At 45.6% G+C, this 18,433-nt stretch overlaps 1 protein-coding gene across 3 annotated transcripts in view; it reads right to left on the bottom strand.

Moving 5' to 3' along the window:
• The window catches only part of FOXO3 (forkhead box O3), a 125,998-nt gene extending 108,961 nt beyond the window's left edge, over nucleotides 1–17,037 (bottom strand). Inside the window, exons 1-2 of one of the 3 annotated variants that reach the window (XM_030316086.1) lie at nucleotides 16,781–17,037; nucleotides 14,934–15,691 (exon numbers count right to left, since the gene is read on the bottom strand). In XM_030316086.1, coding sequence (XP_030171946.1) covers nucleotides 14,934–15,551 — 618 coding nt within the window. In that variant the 5' untranslated portion in view covers nucleotides 15,552–15,691; nucleotides 16,781–17,037. Of the gene's footprint in view, nucleotides 1–14,933; nucleotides 15,873–16,780 lie in introns of those variants that run through there. The other 2 variants (XM_030316084.1, XM_030316085.1) reach the window with 2 other exon arrangements.
• Nucleotides 17,038–18,433: the final 1,396 nt, after the last annotated feature.

Raw genomic sequence — 18,433 nt, 5'->3', positions numbered from 1 at the left:
TTTAAATGTTTATTTTTGAGAGAGCGAGAGAAAGACTGCAAGTGGGGGAGGGGCAGAGAGAGGGAGACGCAGAATCCAAAACAGGCTCCAGACTTCCAGCTATCAACACAGAGCCTGACGCAGGGCTTGAACCCACAAACTGTGAGACCATGACCTGAGCCGAAGACAGATGCCCAACTGACGGAGCCACCCAGGCGCCCCTAAATATATATTTTTTTAATGTTTATTTATTTTTGGAAGGGGGGGGCCCGCATGCATGGGGGAGGTGCAGAGAGAGAGGGAGAGAGAGAATCCCAAGCAGGTGCCACACACACCACGGAGTCCCACCTGGACTTGAGCCAAGATCAAGAGTTGGATGCTCAACCGAATGAGCCACTCGGGAGCCCCCACCCCTGAAAACAATTTTTAAAAAATTTTAAAGGGGAGGCAAGAGGAAGGAGATTGAAGGAGTAACTCTCAGAGCATTTGGTAAGTGAAATTATCTTCCTAGTAACCACACTGACAAATGAGTCTTCAAAGTTGTAAAATCATATGGTTCAGATGATAAAACCAAGTTATTTTCTTCTCTCCCTTCTTGACTAGCACTAGATGCATGAGGTAACAAGCTGGGAAAAAAAAAATGTCTGAATGCTTTACGATCCTATTTAAGGCATAATTATGAAGCAAAACAGTAAAACAGAGTTGGTGCTCAATGGACAGAGCAGGGAATCTCAAAGCAGATGATACAGACAGAAGTCAGTTGAAAATTATCTCTGTTCATATCAGTAGGTCAAACACTGGGAGCCCAGAGAGAAAACTTCAGATGTATTTCCACCGCGTTAACATTTAAAAACCAATTCATCTGTCCATCAACTGATGAATGGATAAAGAAATTGTGGTATATATACACAATGGAATACTATGTGGCAATGAGAAAAAATGAAATATGGCCTTTTGTAGCAACGTGGATGGAACTGGAGAGTGTAATGCTAAGTGAAATAAGCCATACAGAGAAAGACAGATACCATATGGTTTCACTCTTATGTGGATCCTGAGAAACTTAACAGGAACCCATGGGGGAGGGGAAGGAAAAAAAAAAAAAAAAAAAGAGGTTAGAGTGGGAGAGAGCCAAAGCATAAGAGACTGTTAAAAACTGAGAACAAACTGAGGGTTGATGGGGGGTGGGAGGGAGGGGAGGATGGGTGATGGGTATTGAGGAGGGCACCTTTTGGGATGAGCACTGGGTGTTGTATGGAAACCAATTTGTCAATAAATTTCATATATATAAAAAAAATAAAAATAAAAAATAAAATAAAAACCAATTCATCAATTTAAAGTTTTTGATCTGATTAGAAAACTAAGATTTGGATAAATCAGCATCTTGAAAATGAGAACTATAATTTGATTAAAAACATCCATTTGTTAAGTAATTATTTCAAAATCAATTTAGAAGACATAGTTTTCACTAATACAACTTTTCTAATTTAACACATGCTACTTCACTTATTCAGTACTGATTACCCACAAATTAACTCAAAGCATTCCCTGATTTCATAAGACCATCAGAATAAACCCTTTCCCTCCTCCCAAAGAACACCTACTAATTGATACCTATGATCAAAGCACCAAATTTTACCTTAACAATGAACGTGAAAGTTGAATGTGGTAAAGCCAAAAGTATGGCCCAGAACACATAGCCTTTCAGCCTGAAATAAGGATCTTTCTTGGAAAGGGAGAAGACTAATAGGACTGCTTTAGATATTTCAGTTCAGCAGAGGACATGCATCTATCTAGTCAAACAGAAGGCTGTAAGCTTACCTTTATTGGACAGGGTTGGTGATAGAAGGCCTGATCTAGGCCACTAATTTCAAGAAATTGTATACTAGCTCACCTAGGAAGTTATCTATGAGGACCTTCAGAATCTAAGTGTGCCAAACCAAGCACACTCACCCTGGAATCAGCTCGAAGAAAACCTTAAATTAATCAGGCCCATAATTTTCATAAACCCATTCTAGGCTTCTCAGGATTACACAAACAGTACACCTGACCTAACTGCTCATTATTCTTTTAAACAAATTCAGAAGAATGTTTGGGTTCAGAGTTTCAATGTTTACTTTAAAAAAAAAAAGTATCTTGCTGAAAATTTAGTCTGTGGGTCACTGTTTATTTGCACGATGGGTATATGCATACATGGCAAATTAATGCTGTTAATGAGACTGTACTGAAAACTAGTAAATAAAGATACATCCCTTCTCATTCTACCAACTGGGGGGTAAATATATATATATTTACAAAGATGCACATGTATAAAGGGTGAGAGGGTGAGTTTAACAACAAATCCTTGACATGGAAATAAATGCTGGCAGGAAGCCCCAGGACAGCTATCCTAACTAATAAGGTAAAAACCCTAGAAGATCTACAGCAACACTGAATTTTAAATTAGGTAAAAAATTTTTAAAGAATTTACCAGCAAGATAAGTTCTAATGGAGACATTCAGAGAAAGAGTTTTACTTTATAAAACCATTATGGTACTATAAAAAAATTTAAATGCATCAAGCTTTTAAAAATACTGAGTAAAAAAAATAAAAATATCAAGTAAAATTAAAACTTAAAAAAGATAGGAATGTGAGCAGGAAGGGTTAAACATCACTCAGCTGAGCTTAATATGAAATATGAAACTGAAGCAATTATCTAGATAATTTATGATGAAAGAAATATTTCAAAAATCAATTATTTGGACACTTCAGGAAAAAAGCAGTTTTGAAATTTGAATTATATGAATTAATGACTCAGCCGTCCACTTGATCTTTCTAAAGTAGTACGAATTTTCAAGGAGACATCTAACAAGCTCTATTGGATATAATTTTATGCCCACCTTAAACTTCAGGTTGATAACCCAAGTTGTACCTTTAAAAGTCCACTGTGGCCACTGCCACCTTCTACTGCAACTGCCTCCAGCCCCGTCACCCTCCCCAGCACCCTCTATATTCAGTTATCAGGCAGAACCGTTCTGCCGGCTCCACATTTATCATAGTGTTTCAGTCTATCTTCTGGACACTATCCAGGCACTACTCACCTATCTTTACTATGAAACTGAGAGTTCTGAAGTTTTTTCAAACACGCGTAGGATTAGTGTTCTGCTAGCCACATTTTATCTTAGGGCACATGAGTACTGCATTCCCCTGGCCAATTAAAACCATCATTTTAGGTCCTACCCATACATATTTTTACCTTGAAGATAAAAGCAATAAGCTCTTCAGTAGAGATAAACACTTTAACCTGGCCAGCAACTTGCATTATGCAACGTTTTCAGTCTCTGTCTTGGCAACCTGCCTTTAAACCCAACAGTACCTGCATAGCAAAGAGTCAAACACCTCACAAGGTATTTTAATACCTTTAGTTATGAGATCTGATTCAGCAGCCAAACTGCTGCCAGGAGCTTCTTATAAATTTTGTTTCCCTGCAATCTGTTTTTCTTTGTGGTCTCGTCTCCCTTCATCTACTTTAGATGCTTTAGGTAAAGTCTACAACATAATAGAAGCACAGATACCCTGTTCTCCCAAGGCAGAAATTTGCCAGAGATAATAGTCCAACCCAAAGGATTTCTATACACTATGTACGAGTCTATTAGTTCTAAATAGTACACTTTGTATATGAAGCAGAGTAAACCATGCTCCTGCAAAGAAGTGACCAATCAGAAATGAGAATCCACACACCTGCAGGTTTTTGACAGAATTTTCAAACCACTTCTATTCTCCCACTAAAAGCCGAGGCACTGACTCAATTTTTAAGTTATTAGCTCATCCTAATAAAATTAAGGAAAGGAGCCTAAATCATGGGTCCAAGTCCACTCCCCTAGCAGCACACAGAGGGGTTACCCCAGTCAGCCACAACTTGGAAGACAAGCCTTCAAGACAGTATTCCAGTGGATTAACATGAGGATTAGTGGTAACATATGTAAAGATGTGGCACACAGCAGCAACCTTTAAAATGGAAGCTATTTTCTAAAAGTACAAACTTCCAGTTATAAGTCACGGGGATGTAATGTACAGCATGGTGACTACAGTTAATAACTGTATCGCATATTTGAAGGTTTCTAGGAGAGTAAATCTTAAAAGTTCTCATCACAAGAAAAAAAAAGTCTGTAACTATGAATGGTGACGGAGGTTAACTAGACTTTTTGTGGTGAGCATTCTACAATATATACAAATACTGACTTGCTACATTATACACCTGAAGTTAATGTTGTATGTCAAATTTACCTAAATTAAAACACACACACACACAAACTCAACTCTCCCTGCCAAGTGAATAATATAAATAAGTGAAATGGCAGCTATTTTATTTTACTGTTGTACACCCCCCACCCAACCCAAAGTCCCACTGGCACTCAGGAGACAGTAGAGCACAATAGAAAAGGCAAAAAAAAGTTCCAGAGTCCAAGAAACCTGGGGTCTGATCTCAAGTTCCTTGAACCATTTCCTCATCTTTAAATTGGGATTTACATTTAAATGCCTATCTTGTAGGATCAACATTAGATGTAAAAACCTAGCTGAGCATTTGGTGCTTAGTGCTCAATAAATCCTAGCTACTATTATTATAATTAGTATAATATCTAGGTCTGAGAATGTGGTTGTGAAGACGCCTTTTTGTTGTAAGAATCAAACTGTCTCTCCGGGCTCTCCTTCCCAAAAATATCATTTTGAAATAGAATGTTAAACTGTGCAATTCTCACTCTTAAATACTTCAGAACTGTTTCTACTTCTACGATGACAACCACTCTATGTTCTATGCTTCATTAGGATGACTGGTTTTTGGGACATAAATATACACAAAGGAGACAAGAGCCTGAAGGCTCAGGTATGAGAAACTTTGAAAGTCCCTGAACCAAGCACAGGAGGAGCTGAGGGGACTCCAGAGATTCTGGATTAGCCTTACTACCATAACCAAGGACAATGGACCTGACTGGGCTCTACCTTCTCAAGCCCTGATAGGAAAGAAAGGATCCTTCCACTGAGAACCCAAGGCTCCTTTCCTTCTCTCCTCAAAGAGGGACAATTCTAGACCAAAGCTCTCAGCCAGAATTCCTGGGCTTCAGAGAAACCTCAAGCCCACACTCCACACGTGCAGCCATTCCATAAGCTTCAAGAAATAAATTCAGTAAAGGGGACAGGGGAGGGGGTGTGAGGGGGAACCCAGGACATATTAGAAATGGGAAGGAGGAACAAGTTCTAGTGGTTCTAACTGGGAAATCAGGTAAATTCATGCCTCCCTTCTGTCTCCCACAGCAGAATGAAGAAAATTTAAATTATAAGTGGCCTGTAAATGATTAACATTTTAATTTTAATCTAATTTAAAATGGGGAGGAGCAGAATGGATGACAGTGGTCAAAAGGCACAAACTTCCAGGTATAAAATCAGAGTAGATCTTAAAAGTTCTAATTACAAGAAAAAAAAAGAAATTTGCAACTGTGAGCACCAATGGATGTTAATTCAAGTAGGCTTATTGTGGTGAACGTTTTGTGACAGACACCAAAGCTGAATCAGTACGTTGTACAGCTGAAACCAATGTTATATGGCAAATAATCTCAGTAATAAAATAAACAGAACTTTGTACTCTTCTCCTCTATCTGCAACCCTGCCTATCCCTCTCTTCCATCTCCAAGCTCTCGTGTTTGTTTCCCAAGACTACCATAACAAATCACCAAATTCGAGGTCTTCAAACAACAAGAATCTATTCTCTCACAGTGCTGGAGGCTAGAAGTCCAAGGATTTAGGAGGGCCATGCTCCCTCTGAAGATGCCAGGGTGGGGACTGTCCCTGGCCTCTTCCTAGCTTCAGGTGGCTCCCAGCAACGCCTGCTGCGCTTGGCTACTAACCACATCACCCCTTAAAAGACCCTATTTTTAAATTTTTTTTTTTTTCAACGTTTATTTATTTTTGGGACAGAGAGAGACAGAGCATGAACGGGGGAGGGGCAGAGAGAGAGGGAGACACAGAATCGGAAACAGGCTCCAGGCTCTGAGCCATCAGCCCAGAGCCCGATGCGGGGCTCGAACTCACAGACCGCGAGATCGTGACCTGGCTGAAGTCGGACGCTTAACCGACTGCGCCACCCAGGCGCCCCGTTAAAAGACCCTATTTTTAAATAAGGTCACATTCTGAGGTTCCAAGTGGACATGAATTTGGGGGGAATACCATTCAACCCACTACAACTCCCAAATTAAAGTAAACCACCACCACCAAAGTATGGGGCAAAGGGGAAGGAGATGACAAAATCACAGCATTACAGAAATATCAAAAAAAATAATTCAAAGTTATAACTGCCAGTGGACTATTACTTCCAAACTGAATTAGAAATAATATAGCTTTTGCCTTTCTCTCACCTGTGGGAAACTGTGAAGTCTTGGAAAATATCATAAGTCCCAATCAAAATAGCACTAAAACACAGGACATTCCACTAGCCCAGACACTTGAATACTCTGAAAAATTTGGTATTACGTATAAACACTCACATGTATTATCAGAAGTGAAACAACAAAAAAGATGAAAGACAGGGAAGGATATTTTTCAGTTAAAAGTGCTTTCATTTAACTATTCGGGGATGGAAAGTGGATCATGGGTCTCAGAAGACCAAGGTTTCCTTTCAAAAAAAAAGTTACCTTAGTGGTCAGCAGCTATTATTAGCATATGAGCTAAAAGCAAATCAAAGTTCATCAATACCAATAAATGGAATTTTCAAAGAAAAAAAAATTTTTAATAAAAATAAATTTTTAAAAAGTTACCTTAGGTTTTTAACAGCCCCTCCACAAATTATCCGTTTTTTTTTTTTAATGTTTTATTTATTTTTGAGACAGAGAGAGCCAGAGCACGAGCAGGGGAGGGTTAGAGAGAGGGAGACACAGAATCTGAAACAGGCTCCAGGCTCTGAGCTGTCAGCACAGAGCCCAACGCGGGGCCGGAACTCACAAACCGCGAGATCATGACCTGAGCCAAAGTCAGCCGCTTAACCGACTGAGCCACCCAGGCGCCCCTCAAATTATGTTTCTGATGACATAAACCTACATGGAAGCACTATATATCACAGTCCTTTTTATTTTAATCAAGGTATTATTTCGGCTTTATGGGGAAAAAAACACTTGAGATGAGCTTTAAGACCTGTGTACTCCCTCTGCTGGCTCTGAATTTAAAGTAAATTCTCAATGGCTTCAGGAGCCAAATTATTAATTTCACTAGACATCTAAAACACAATGAAAAATATGATGTGGATTCTCCCCCAACACATACACACAAAAATAAGAAATTCCAAACACCTACTTAAAACTGCCAAAGGCATCTGTGTTGGATTTATTGTACGTTTACTCCAGAGGAAAGCTAATGCATTTCACTTGTTTGTAGCAGGAGTCACTTGCTGCATCAGCCTTGCCCCCTACGAGTGTGCCACAAGCTTTCCTTGCTCTGTGTGCACCTCTCCACTGCAGGACGAGGATACATCTGACACCCAGGCATGGTGAGCCCCTAGAAGAGAACCTGGCTTCTTCATCACAAGCAATTACTAGAGTAGCAAATTACTGAAAGGACCACAGCCCATAAGGGAACCTAGTCCATTTCATTTTATAATGTTATCCCATAATAGGACAAAAAAAAAAAAAAAAAAAGCCTGAGCCTGAGTGGAAACTGAAAGACACACTGTCTAGAAAAGCCCAGCTTGAAACATGCACCAATCACACACTCGTGTTTTATCAGGAAGGAAGGATACAGCACAATATTCTATGGATGCTTGCTACTGTGCTTCTTTTTCCAACTGGGGAAATTGTGATACTGAGAAAGAAATGTTGTTCAGTCAGGAATAAAATGGTTAAAGGCACTGAGTCTGTCAGGGTAGGGATGCCATCAGAATTGGGCTCTTGTATCATAATCACAGCCTAACCACACATTTCAAAAACATGAACTCGGAAGAGCTCCAGACTAGCCCTTAAAAGATCCATCTCAAACAGTGCTTGCTGTCTCTTCCTCCTTCATACACGACTTCTATTTCCCAATCCATGGATATAAAACTTCAGGTCCATCTGGGACTTCTGCCTCCAAATGCAGAACATTATGGACAACTTACACAACAGCTTTGCTCCTGTAAGAAGTGGGTAAATGAATTTTAGGCTGAACAATCCCATGGTGACTCTCTCTAGATGGTGCATATTGATGCTGCATCGGTGGGGCATACACACAGAAAGCAGACTTGATTTCAACTTTTTTCTCTAAATGAAGTCATTCCAAGATCAGGTTCCCCTCAGTTTCTGTGATGGGTAGTAACTGGCACTAATGAAGTTTTCAGGGACTTCTACACGAGGAAATAAGACACTAACAAGAAATGCCTTAGATAGCAGAGTATCCTTTCATAACTACACCATACCCTAGCAACATCAATGCTAGGAGGTCTCAGACTTCATAGCTAGAAGTATCCAAAAGACTCCACATGTGGTATCGCCTCACTCTCGAATCACATCATCTCTTTCAGTGTCAAGAGTCCCAGAACAAGGCTATATCTTCATGGGCTGTGGACATAATGATCCAAAAAGCAGCTCCAAGGATCAGATATGTTATTGTCTGGCAGACACATTCTGTGCTTTGGAGGCTCTTACACTGTCCTTGGGAATCAAGAGGAGTCAGAGAAAAATGACAAAGCAAGTAGGTGGGAGTCAGGGGTGGGCACAGTAGGGTGGAGTAGGGTTAAAACAGAGGGCTTTTAGGTTAGCTAAAAGCACTGATGGAGAATGCTAAAAGAGCAACACAGTTACTTTAGCACAAACCAGCCTAAACGAAGGGGGAGGGGAATCAGAGGCAAGCAAATGAAGTAAGAGTTTGCAGAAATGGAAGCAATGACACGAACAGCTGTGAAACCACAATGGTTAACAGCAGACATTACAGAACAGTGGTTCCCGGGGCTCACGTGAACACACTCTTAGCTCCATCTCTGCTAGCTGTAGGATCCTGGACAGTCACTCACATGCTCTCGTCCTGCTCCTCACCCGTAAAATGAAGTAGTTAGATGATCTTTAAAACCTCTTTTAGTTCTAAATTTGAGGCGAGAAGCAATGTGGATGAGTCAGCTGTACCAAGGCTCCACCTCCACTCCAGAGGGAGGCCAGTCCTCTACCAGGCCCCATAGGACAGAACTGGAGATCCCAGATCAGGCCAGGACCACAGGTGTGCCCTAATCTGGGCAGACCTGGAAAAAACCCAGCTTCTCCCAAACAGACCCAAACTATAGGAGCCATGCCACAGTGGCCTTGCGTCTCCAAAGCAAGCTGGAAAAAAATGATCGGCAGAGAATTAAAGACCAGCTCCAAGCCAGAGTTCAATACCAACTTTCCAATTTGCCAGTAACTCCTCTGCAGAGAGCTGAAGTACTGATGAAAGCAGAAGTACAGATGTGAAAAAAGGCAAAGTCAATGAACAACAATGACAAGTTCATAGAACACAGATTTGCACGTTTATTTTTTGTCTTCCTCCAATAGAACATGAATCCTGTGAACTGGAACCTTATGTGACTTGTGCTCCTACTATATCCCTTAGGCCCAGGAGAAAGCCCTGTCTGTGAACGGTATGCCTTTGACTGTTTGTTGCATGAATAAAATGGCATGTGATGAAAATGGTAAAAAGGTTTTCTCTCTCTGATCTTCGGTCACTTACTGTATGCCAGCTATAACGTCCACGGACACTAACTTACCTATACATGTGTCATTCCCAACTCCTTCTATAGCAGCAAAAGGCCAGAGTGGCTCTTCAGGACTCTTCAATTTGTGATACAGGAAAAGGTAAGGAGAAAAATGACTCAAGAGAGGATCAAGTCTGTTCCCTCCAGGCAAGACGAGTAAGGTATGAAAACAAAATAAATTCCATATTCTCTCCAGCCTGGGAATCTGATCTGATAAGCGGTGGGTCAGCACGGTGCCCTGCCAGAATGTACAGACCTAAACAGTCTTATCTTTGCATATTTATGAAGATCTTTGGATGGATGGTATCTGCTAAACTTTTTCCAGACCAAATAAATGACTTTTTACTGGGACAAGGACTCTTCATTAATTTCCTAAATAAAAATATCTTGCAGGTTTTAAGAATCACACGTATTAAAAAGTTGAACTACAAGATGTTCTTCTATGGTGTCATTCTCTTAAAATAGAACCCTCCTAAAATCTCCTAAAAATAAGTCTGCATAGTTTCATTTCATTTTCTAAGAAGGAGATAAACATATCAAAACAAACACTTAGCTTCTTTTTTAAAGACTCTCTCTGCTACAGGGCCCACAGATCAAAGTTTAAAAGGGCCAATTTCTTCACTTCAGAGGTCGATGACACAGCTTTGAAAAAGAGGAAAAACAGTCCCCCAGTCCCCCTAGTGTGCTGAGGCTGTAGGAAGAGGAAGTGTATTCGTTGAGAATCCCTGACGAAGACAGTCCTGCCAAAGGAAGTTACAAAACAGCATTTTGGTAACATGGGCCAAGCAGAAGACAGATTCCTTACACACGACTGTAACTGGCCCTTTGGTGAGTTACTCCAAAAGGTGACTGAGGGGAGAATTACAAGCCAACATGGAATTATCACAACTTTATCATTTTGAAATTTAAAAAAAATATTTTTTAAATATAAAAGGTGCAGTTAAAATGACATTTTCTTAACACAGTGTGTTGGGAAGGAACTGGATGCATTAATCTAAAGAACCAGAACAGTACGAACATCAACAAGCACTGTGTGGCAGGTGGGTCCTCATCTTTTCACTCTGGGAAGAAGCTGTAAGAGTACACATTGTCACATGAAAGAAGACTAGTCTCTTGCAGAATTAACCTCCACAGCAGCAGCAGAAATCGTCACACACACAAGATCCTCCATTTGTGAAATTTTGAGAACCAGCACAGAAACTCACGGCTACTTGATACAATCATGCCCTAACCCCGTGGGAAATGCAGGTGTGTGGGTGTGAGTAGGTGAATAAGCAATAAATAGACCTTAACAGGTAAACCCTGGAGTCCTAGAGGTCTGCCCCCCTCCCCAGGAGGAACCGAGAGAACAAACCAGTTTAATTATGGGTGGTGCAGTACAAGTAAACTTAATCCGAATTAAAGGAAATGTAACCTTTTCCCCTCGTGACCACATCTGATTATTCATTTCTACTTATTGCCTGAGGTAAGGGAGCCTGTGAGATAGCCATCACCTTTCTGTCTGGCACAATATGCATCTTTCAAACCTAAGTTAACCAGGAACTTCCTCCTTTTGTTAAAATGCTATCTTTTCTGCCACCTTCATCACTTCATAATTCCTAAGTACCCATACTGATCAACACTGGACGGCTATACAAATATGAGAAACTCACTCAGCCTCCATCAATATTCATCTGTTTCTGATGCTAAAATAATAACCAAGACATCTTTAGACTGAGAGGCAAATATGCTTTTCAGGAAAGCATCTTTTACTTGTGTAAGACTACTTGTTACTTAGTAAGTGACTTTTAAAAAATAGATCCTTGATTTAAAGAGGAAAATAGTGTGATAAAGAACAAATCTCCAGAACCGCGACTATTAATTACCTGTGTACTAACTAGCTGTGTGATCTTAGAGAAGTCCTTAACTTGAAGAATCAGGTTCTTCACCTATGAGGGAGTTGAATAATCTCTGCAAACCTCATCCCGGCTGTATATTAAAATAACCTGAGAAACTTAAACAAAAACAAACAAACAAACAAAAATAATGCTAAGCCCCAGACCAGCCCAATTAAAACCGATTCTCTGGGTATTGGCTTTTTTTTTTTTAAGCTCCCAGGTGATTCTAATATGCAACCAGGGCTTCAAATCACTAGTCCCAGTTCTGATCTCCAATGCCTTCTTTTCTAATCCTTTCATTCTCTGATCTTAGGGTGAGAATTCTGGTGACAGAATCTCAGAATGCAACAGGCCAAAAAAGCCATGAAAAAAGCAAGGCCTAAGCCCTGCATACTGTGCCTATGTGCACACAGGACTAGGAGAGGTTAACCTGAATTCTAGACATTTTTAGAAGTTAAAAACCCTAATGCGTAACTAAGAATGAAAGCAGTGTGGTTTAAGTGCACATGCCTGCTCTCAAAATGACTAATCGTGATAGGAATCAACTCCTGAAACTTGGACGCAGGGAAATGGGTCACAATTAGCTCCTGACCTCTCCCTCTTCCCTCTTCTACCACCCCCACTGAACCACAAGCACAAAAAAAGGCTGGCTATTAGTCATAAGCAGAATATGAAACCAGCCCCAGTTTCAAAGGGCTTTCTCCATCATCAAAGATTTGGAAGTTCCTGCATGGGTGCATCTTTTGATGAAAGTCATCTTACAAAAAATCTTTAAAGGATATCCCCACAAGTTGTCATGTGATACTCAGAACTAGTATAAAATCTTAAAAATAATTTTACTTACCTTAAACATAAAGACATTTTACTTTATGCCCTTTAGTAAACATATTAAGGCTCAAGTTTCAATTTATATTTCACAAATGTTAGAGATAAGATAGAAACTAATTTAACACTGTGCATTGAATATACTCCAACCAAAAAAGAGAGAGAGAGAGAGAGAGAGAGAGAGAAATGAGATAGCATGAGACCAAAAAAAGGTTAAGGACATAAAACCATAAAGTTTATGACTAGGCCCCAAATCTCTATTGTAAGTCCTGCAAGCTACGTGAAAATATAATTAACTGAATCACAATTCATGGCTACTTTTGGTAATACTACTTTCTCACCTAGATCTTTAAAAAAAAAAAAAAATCAAAACTGTTACCATCTTTAACTGTAAGCACAATAGCAAGAAATATTATTTGTGGAATTAAACTACTTTTGTAAACTTGAAAGTCATAGGAAATGTGAAAACCCTTCCAATGCTAACTTTTTAGCTTTAACTAGCTAACTTTTAACTAGCAGATCCTCTGCACCAAGTTCAAAATATACAGGACTCACTGCAAGTGTGAGAAATTTGAAAAATATTCCAAACCCCTATGTCCATTTTCTTAGATCTTGAAACCCACCCCTTCCTGACACTATACACTGAGATTAACCCTTGCTATTCACTTGGAAATTCAGTTTTAAAAGCTATCACAGTAACACTGCTTTGAAATGGAACTCACTCCCATGCTTTCTGTAAATGGCCCTCGGATCACACAGCTGGCATTCTTTTGCAAAGCTTTAAAATTAAATCAAATGTAAGATTCATAATGTCAGCATTCATTAAAGGAAATGAGACAGATATGTGGAATAATTTCAAAGCACACATTTTGCTTTTAAAGTATCTCAGCAAGGGGCGCCTGGGTGGCTCAGTTAAGCATCTGACTCTCGATTTCGGCTCAGGTCATGATCTCAGTTTCCTGAGTTCGAGCCCTGAGCTGGCCTCTGCACTCACAGCATGGAGACTGCTTGGGATTCTCTCTCTGCCCCTCCCTCACGCTGTCTGTCTCTCTCAGGATTAATAAACTTAAAAAAAAAAAAAGAAAAAAAAATCTCAACAAGTCCTTTTCTAGCCATAAGAAATTTAAAAAAAAGGTACTTTGCAAGTTTTTTTTTTTTAAGCAAATTAAAACTCAACACATTAAGTTCTTTTTTCTTTAAAACACACTACATTCTTCAATTTTTACACAAATTCCTCTCCAGGGCTCCAGTTCTCCGCCAAGATTACACTGTTCTTGCTGTACACACATACTGGAATCCAGGAAGATACAGTGAAGAGGACTGAGGAAGGAAGCAACCACCTCTTTAATTAAAAAAAAAAAAGCTAACTTGCAAATAGAAGCAACTGATAAGTGATATGTATCTCCACATGTACCTCTTTTGCCTGGTAATGACACATTCATATCTTGGGGTAGAGGCCAGGAGAATGAGGTGCCAGGAAGAGCAAAGCAGCTGGGTATCAGCAGCCCAGCAGGGGCACAGGAGTTAATCTGTTTAGATGCCCAACTGCAGGAAGTCATTACATCATAGGCCTTTCCACACCTCTCTCCCTACCATGTGCCCAGTGCCCCAAGAGGCTGAAAAGGAACAGTAGAGAGCCTCCCTTCTGGTTCACTTATAGGTAGAAGCCATTACGGCCCAGTCCTGCCACTACATCTCCCTCCCCTAGGCCAGGGAAGGCTAGGTGAAGCTCCAGGCCCCAGTCCTCCACACCTGGACCTGGCCTCAAATAGCGCCAGAGTCCAGGCCTCAATAGAAGCAGCAGGTGTGGCTAGTCCGCCTTAAGGTGGAAGGGCTGGCCCATTCCAGGACCCAGAACATCTCAAGTTTGGAGACTCGTTTACTGGGAAAACCTCTCTAATCCTCTCTAATAAAGATGTCAACACAGACAAGGAAAGACAAGCAGCCAGGAAAAGGTTTACAACCACTGCTTTTTCTAATGGGACCGGTATGCCTGTGGGAATTAACATCCACACGCTAGAAACTTCGACGTAAGGGTGCTCATCCAGCTAGTAACAACGACCATGCTCCTGTGACAGACTGGGAACCACAAATCCAACCGCTTCTCCGGGCACCAAGTCCCAAACACTCCCCCACATCCTCTCACTCCACCCGCAGCGCCCTCCCCGCACCCCCACTACGGTGATTTCTACTTCGAAGTTAGCCGCAGACCTACCTCCTCCGCGCAGTCCGGGGAATCCGTCAAACGCACTCCTGTCCGCCAGTCCTTCCCTCGCCGGCATCCCTTGCCCCCTCTCCTCACCTGGCCATGCCCGAGGCTTCCCCGGAAGCCTCATTTCCCCAACCCCCCTCCGCGGCCGACCCCAGGTTCCCCTCCTCTGGGGGTCACACAGATCCCCCGAAACCTCACAGCGGAGGCTCTCGCTGCCAACCCCTCTCCCCAGCGCCCGCAGGCGCGCTCCGATGAATCGAAGGCGCGTCTCGCACTGCGCAGGAGGCCCGGCGGGTCCGGCCGCCCGCCCGAGGTGGGTACGCACCTTCCACCCGGCCGAGCTGTTGCTATCGCCCTTATCCTTGAAGTAGGGCACGCAGCGCACCATCCACTCGTAGATCTGGGACAGAGTGAGCCGTTTGTCCGGGGAGCTCTCGATGGCGCGAGTGATCAGGTCGGCGTAGGACAGGTTTCCCCAGGCGTTCCGCCGCGACGAGCATTTCCTCGGCTGCCCGGAGCCCCCAGCCGCCCCCGGCTGCGGCGGTGGCAGTGGCTGCTGAGGCTGCAGCGGTGTCTGCGTCCCCCCGCTCAGCGCGCCCGCCGCGAGGGCTGGCCCGGACCCGGAGTCCTGCCCTCCAGGAGCCAGCAGCCGGGCCGAGTCTTCAAGGAGCAGCCCGGAGCCCAGCGTGCCGCTCCCGCCGCCGCCGATCGCCATGGCCGAGCTGGCCCTACCGCTACCGTCCTCGTCGTCTTCATCGTCCTCCTCTTCGGGGATCATGGAATCGGCGGCCGTCTCCCCCGAGGGCTTGGCCGGGCTCCCCTGGAGCTCTGGCCTCTGCAGGGGCCACGTACAGGAGCGCGGCCGGCTCTGGGGCTCGAACTCCGGGTCCAGCTCCACTTCGAGCGGAGAGAGCGGGGCCGGGGAGGCCGGTGCCTCTGCCATCTTCGCCGCCCGCCCGCCCGCCCGCCCGCGGCTCGGGCTCTCGCGCTCTCCTCTCGCGCCGGGGCGGGGTGCGGCGGGGGAGGGACGGGGGCGCCGCGAAGGCTCGGGCTCCCGGGAGCCGCTGCCGCTACTGCCGCCGCCTGGGGAAGCACGAGAGGAGAGAGAAGGAGAGTTCGTTATCCCGGGCTGGAGCCCGGTCCTCGGCGAGTCCTCGCCCGCTGCCGCCGCTTCCCGGCCGCACGGCGCCCGCCTCCTAGAAGCAGGCAGACCTGGAGACGTGCGTCCCGCGAACCTGGCGCAGCAGACACCGCCCCCTGGCCAGGCCTCGGGGGAGACCGGAGCGAATCGACGGGCTCGCACGGGGCAGCCCCCTCCCCCCGCCGCCGCGGCCGCCAGATCTGCAGGTCCCTCCTGGGCTAGGTGGCTGGGCGGGGAAGAAGGGGGAGGGGCGGGGGCGGGGGAGGGGCGCGGGCCGCGCCTTTAAAGCGGGCAGCGGCCGGAGCTGGCGCAGCCGAGCGGCGGTAGGAGCCCGAGCGGGCGTGCGTTTGTTTATGTTTCGTTCGGGCCCGCTCAAGTGCTTCCCGCGGCGCCGCAGCCAAAGTCTGTGGCGTCTTCCGCTCTTCTCCTCCTCGCCCCTGGCCCTGCCGCCTCCGCGCCCCCTTGTACCCCTTCTCCTGGCCGAGGGGCCCGAGCCCGGGAACGGCACGGGCAGCCACCTTCTCCTCTCTTGGCCCCACGGGCCGGGAAGGCGAACATGAGTCCGAGCGCGGACCGGCCCTTGACACTTCCAGAAAAAGGACCAGACGGGAAGCAGGGGGGCAAGCAGCTCGGCGGGTGTTTGCAAAGGGTCGAGCCAAGCAGGAACGACCACTTTGGGTTTTTGTGTGGTTTATTTGCTCGCGGACGTTGTACCCTCCATCCCCTTCCCTGTAAAGAACGCGGGGAGGGGACAAGTCGGAACATAAATCTTCCAACAGGTCAGGAAGCGCCAAGTCTCCCGGGCTGCCAGAAAACCCGGACCAGCACGTTCATCACCTCCTTGCTCCCGCTGCTGCCATCTTGACAGTTTTCCCCCCTTCACTCAAGTCCTTTAAAAACACTAGCGGGAGGGAAAGGGGGCGCGCACACCGAGTCACGGGGAGGGAAAAGGGAAGCGCCTGGCCCAGCTCGGAAGCAGATCCGGAGTCACCGGGAAGGCGGCCGCCCCGCTGCAAAGCTCCGGCGCCTACCTCAGTTCCTTCCCTTCAGGGACGAGTGGGGAGGACGCACAATCCCGCGCGGGCCCGGGGCACGGCGAGGAGGGGGCGCGCAACCTCGGCGAAGGAGAGGCGCTCCGGCTGCCGCCGCAGCCCGCCTGAGGAAACGCCTGTCAGCCTGCGCGCCGCCGCCTTCCACATTCCTCCTCCTCCTCCCTTACACGAGCAGGGCGGCCGCGGCAGCAGCACAAAGTTATAGACACACGCAGGGTGCCTCAACCTAAGCTGACGGCGGGCGGGTCCCCGCCCAAGGGGAGGGCTGGGCGGCGGGCCCGGGTGTGCTGTGTGCGTGCGTGTGTGTGCGTGTGTGTATATGTGTGCTCGCGCGCGCGCCTGCGCGACCCGGCTCCGCGGGACTGCGGGCGTGGGTGTCGGGGTGCGCGCCGCGGGCCGGGACTAGGCGGGCTCCCGCAGCCCTCCTCGCTGGGCTCCTCCTCCCGAGAGTCTCAACGACAACAAAGCGCGGCGCCAGCCTAGGAGAAGAAGGAGGGGGAGAGCAGAGCCCCGAACGCTCCATGAGCGCAGTTGCGCCGCCTCTCAGACTCCGGGCAGGGCGCCTAGTACTGAGGGTCCCCGGCGGGCGCGTCCGCCCGCCAGGCTCTGGGCCCGCCCTGGTGTCCGGTTCCCGGTTAGAATCGGACACCAGGTAACACCCGAGATAAGATGCTGACCGCAGATCGCAGAGGTTACCTCGGCGTGGAAATACTGACAAGAGAAGATGTTGGTGCCATACAAGACTTCGATAAACTGACGCCCTCAGATTTGATCAGGCACCAAAAGGTTTGCAGCTGAGTTTCTTACCTAGGACGCTCGACTTGTCGTGGATTTCTTGGCAAATGAGGGGAGAAGTGTAACTAACTCGGGAGAAATGCAAAATTTCCCCCATTCCTAAACGCAAGGGCAGATTTTGAACAATTATGAATGGGAACTAAATTGCTTCTAATTTGTAAATGACTCCAGAACAGCTAATTGTGCATTTTTAAGTTTGGGGGTTTTTTATTTAAAGCTACTTCTTTAAGTTTGGGAAAACATCTTCACAAGTCCTTATCTTATTAGTGCCTAAATTGTTCATATGTACACTAACAATGCACTACATGCGATACGCACACCAAAGCTCTATCACTTTGGTTCATAAATATCTTTTTTCCCCTTTTTTCTTAAATCTTTGTCAGTCACTGGAGACCTCAGAGTCCAGAGCTCGATCCTCAACAACCCAATACACAAAAAAGGTCCAACCCAGGGTACTCAGGAGTCCGCCCACCCAGCCAATTCCAGACTCCGGGCTTTGCGCAGGGCCCGTCACTCAAGTGACGCGCGGCCCCGCCCCTGCACCAAGCTAGTTCGACGCGTACAAACAGATGATGTCATTGTATCCACACGCGCGTGACCCGGGAGCTCTGCGCCGCGTCCCCATTCGCTGCACCGCCTACTCGTCAAACCACGCCGCGCGCTGACTGGCCGCGGGCACCAGTCTCCAGGCCCCAGACACCCCTCTCCGCCCCCCGCCCCCGCCCCCCAGCAAATAATAAACAATCGAGTAAAATTCTAAGGAAGAAAGGAGGGGACAGAGAGGAGAGGAGAGAAAGAGAGGGCGAACCTGAAGCCAACCTTTCGCGCGCTGAGGGA

The sequence above is a fragment of the Lynx canadensis genome, chromosome B2, assembly GCF_007474595.2.
Source record: "Lynx canadensis isolate LIC74 chromosome B2, mLynCan4.pri.v2, whole genome shotgun sequence".
NCBI lineage: Eukaryota > Metazoa > Chordata > Mammalia > Carnivora > Felidae > Lynx > Lynx canadensis.
The sequence above is the reverse complement of the archived record's forward strand: the minus strand, read 5'-3'. Positions and strand labels throughout refer to the sequence as shown.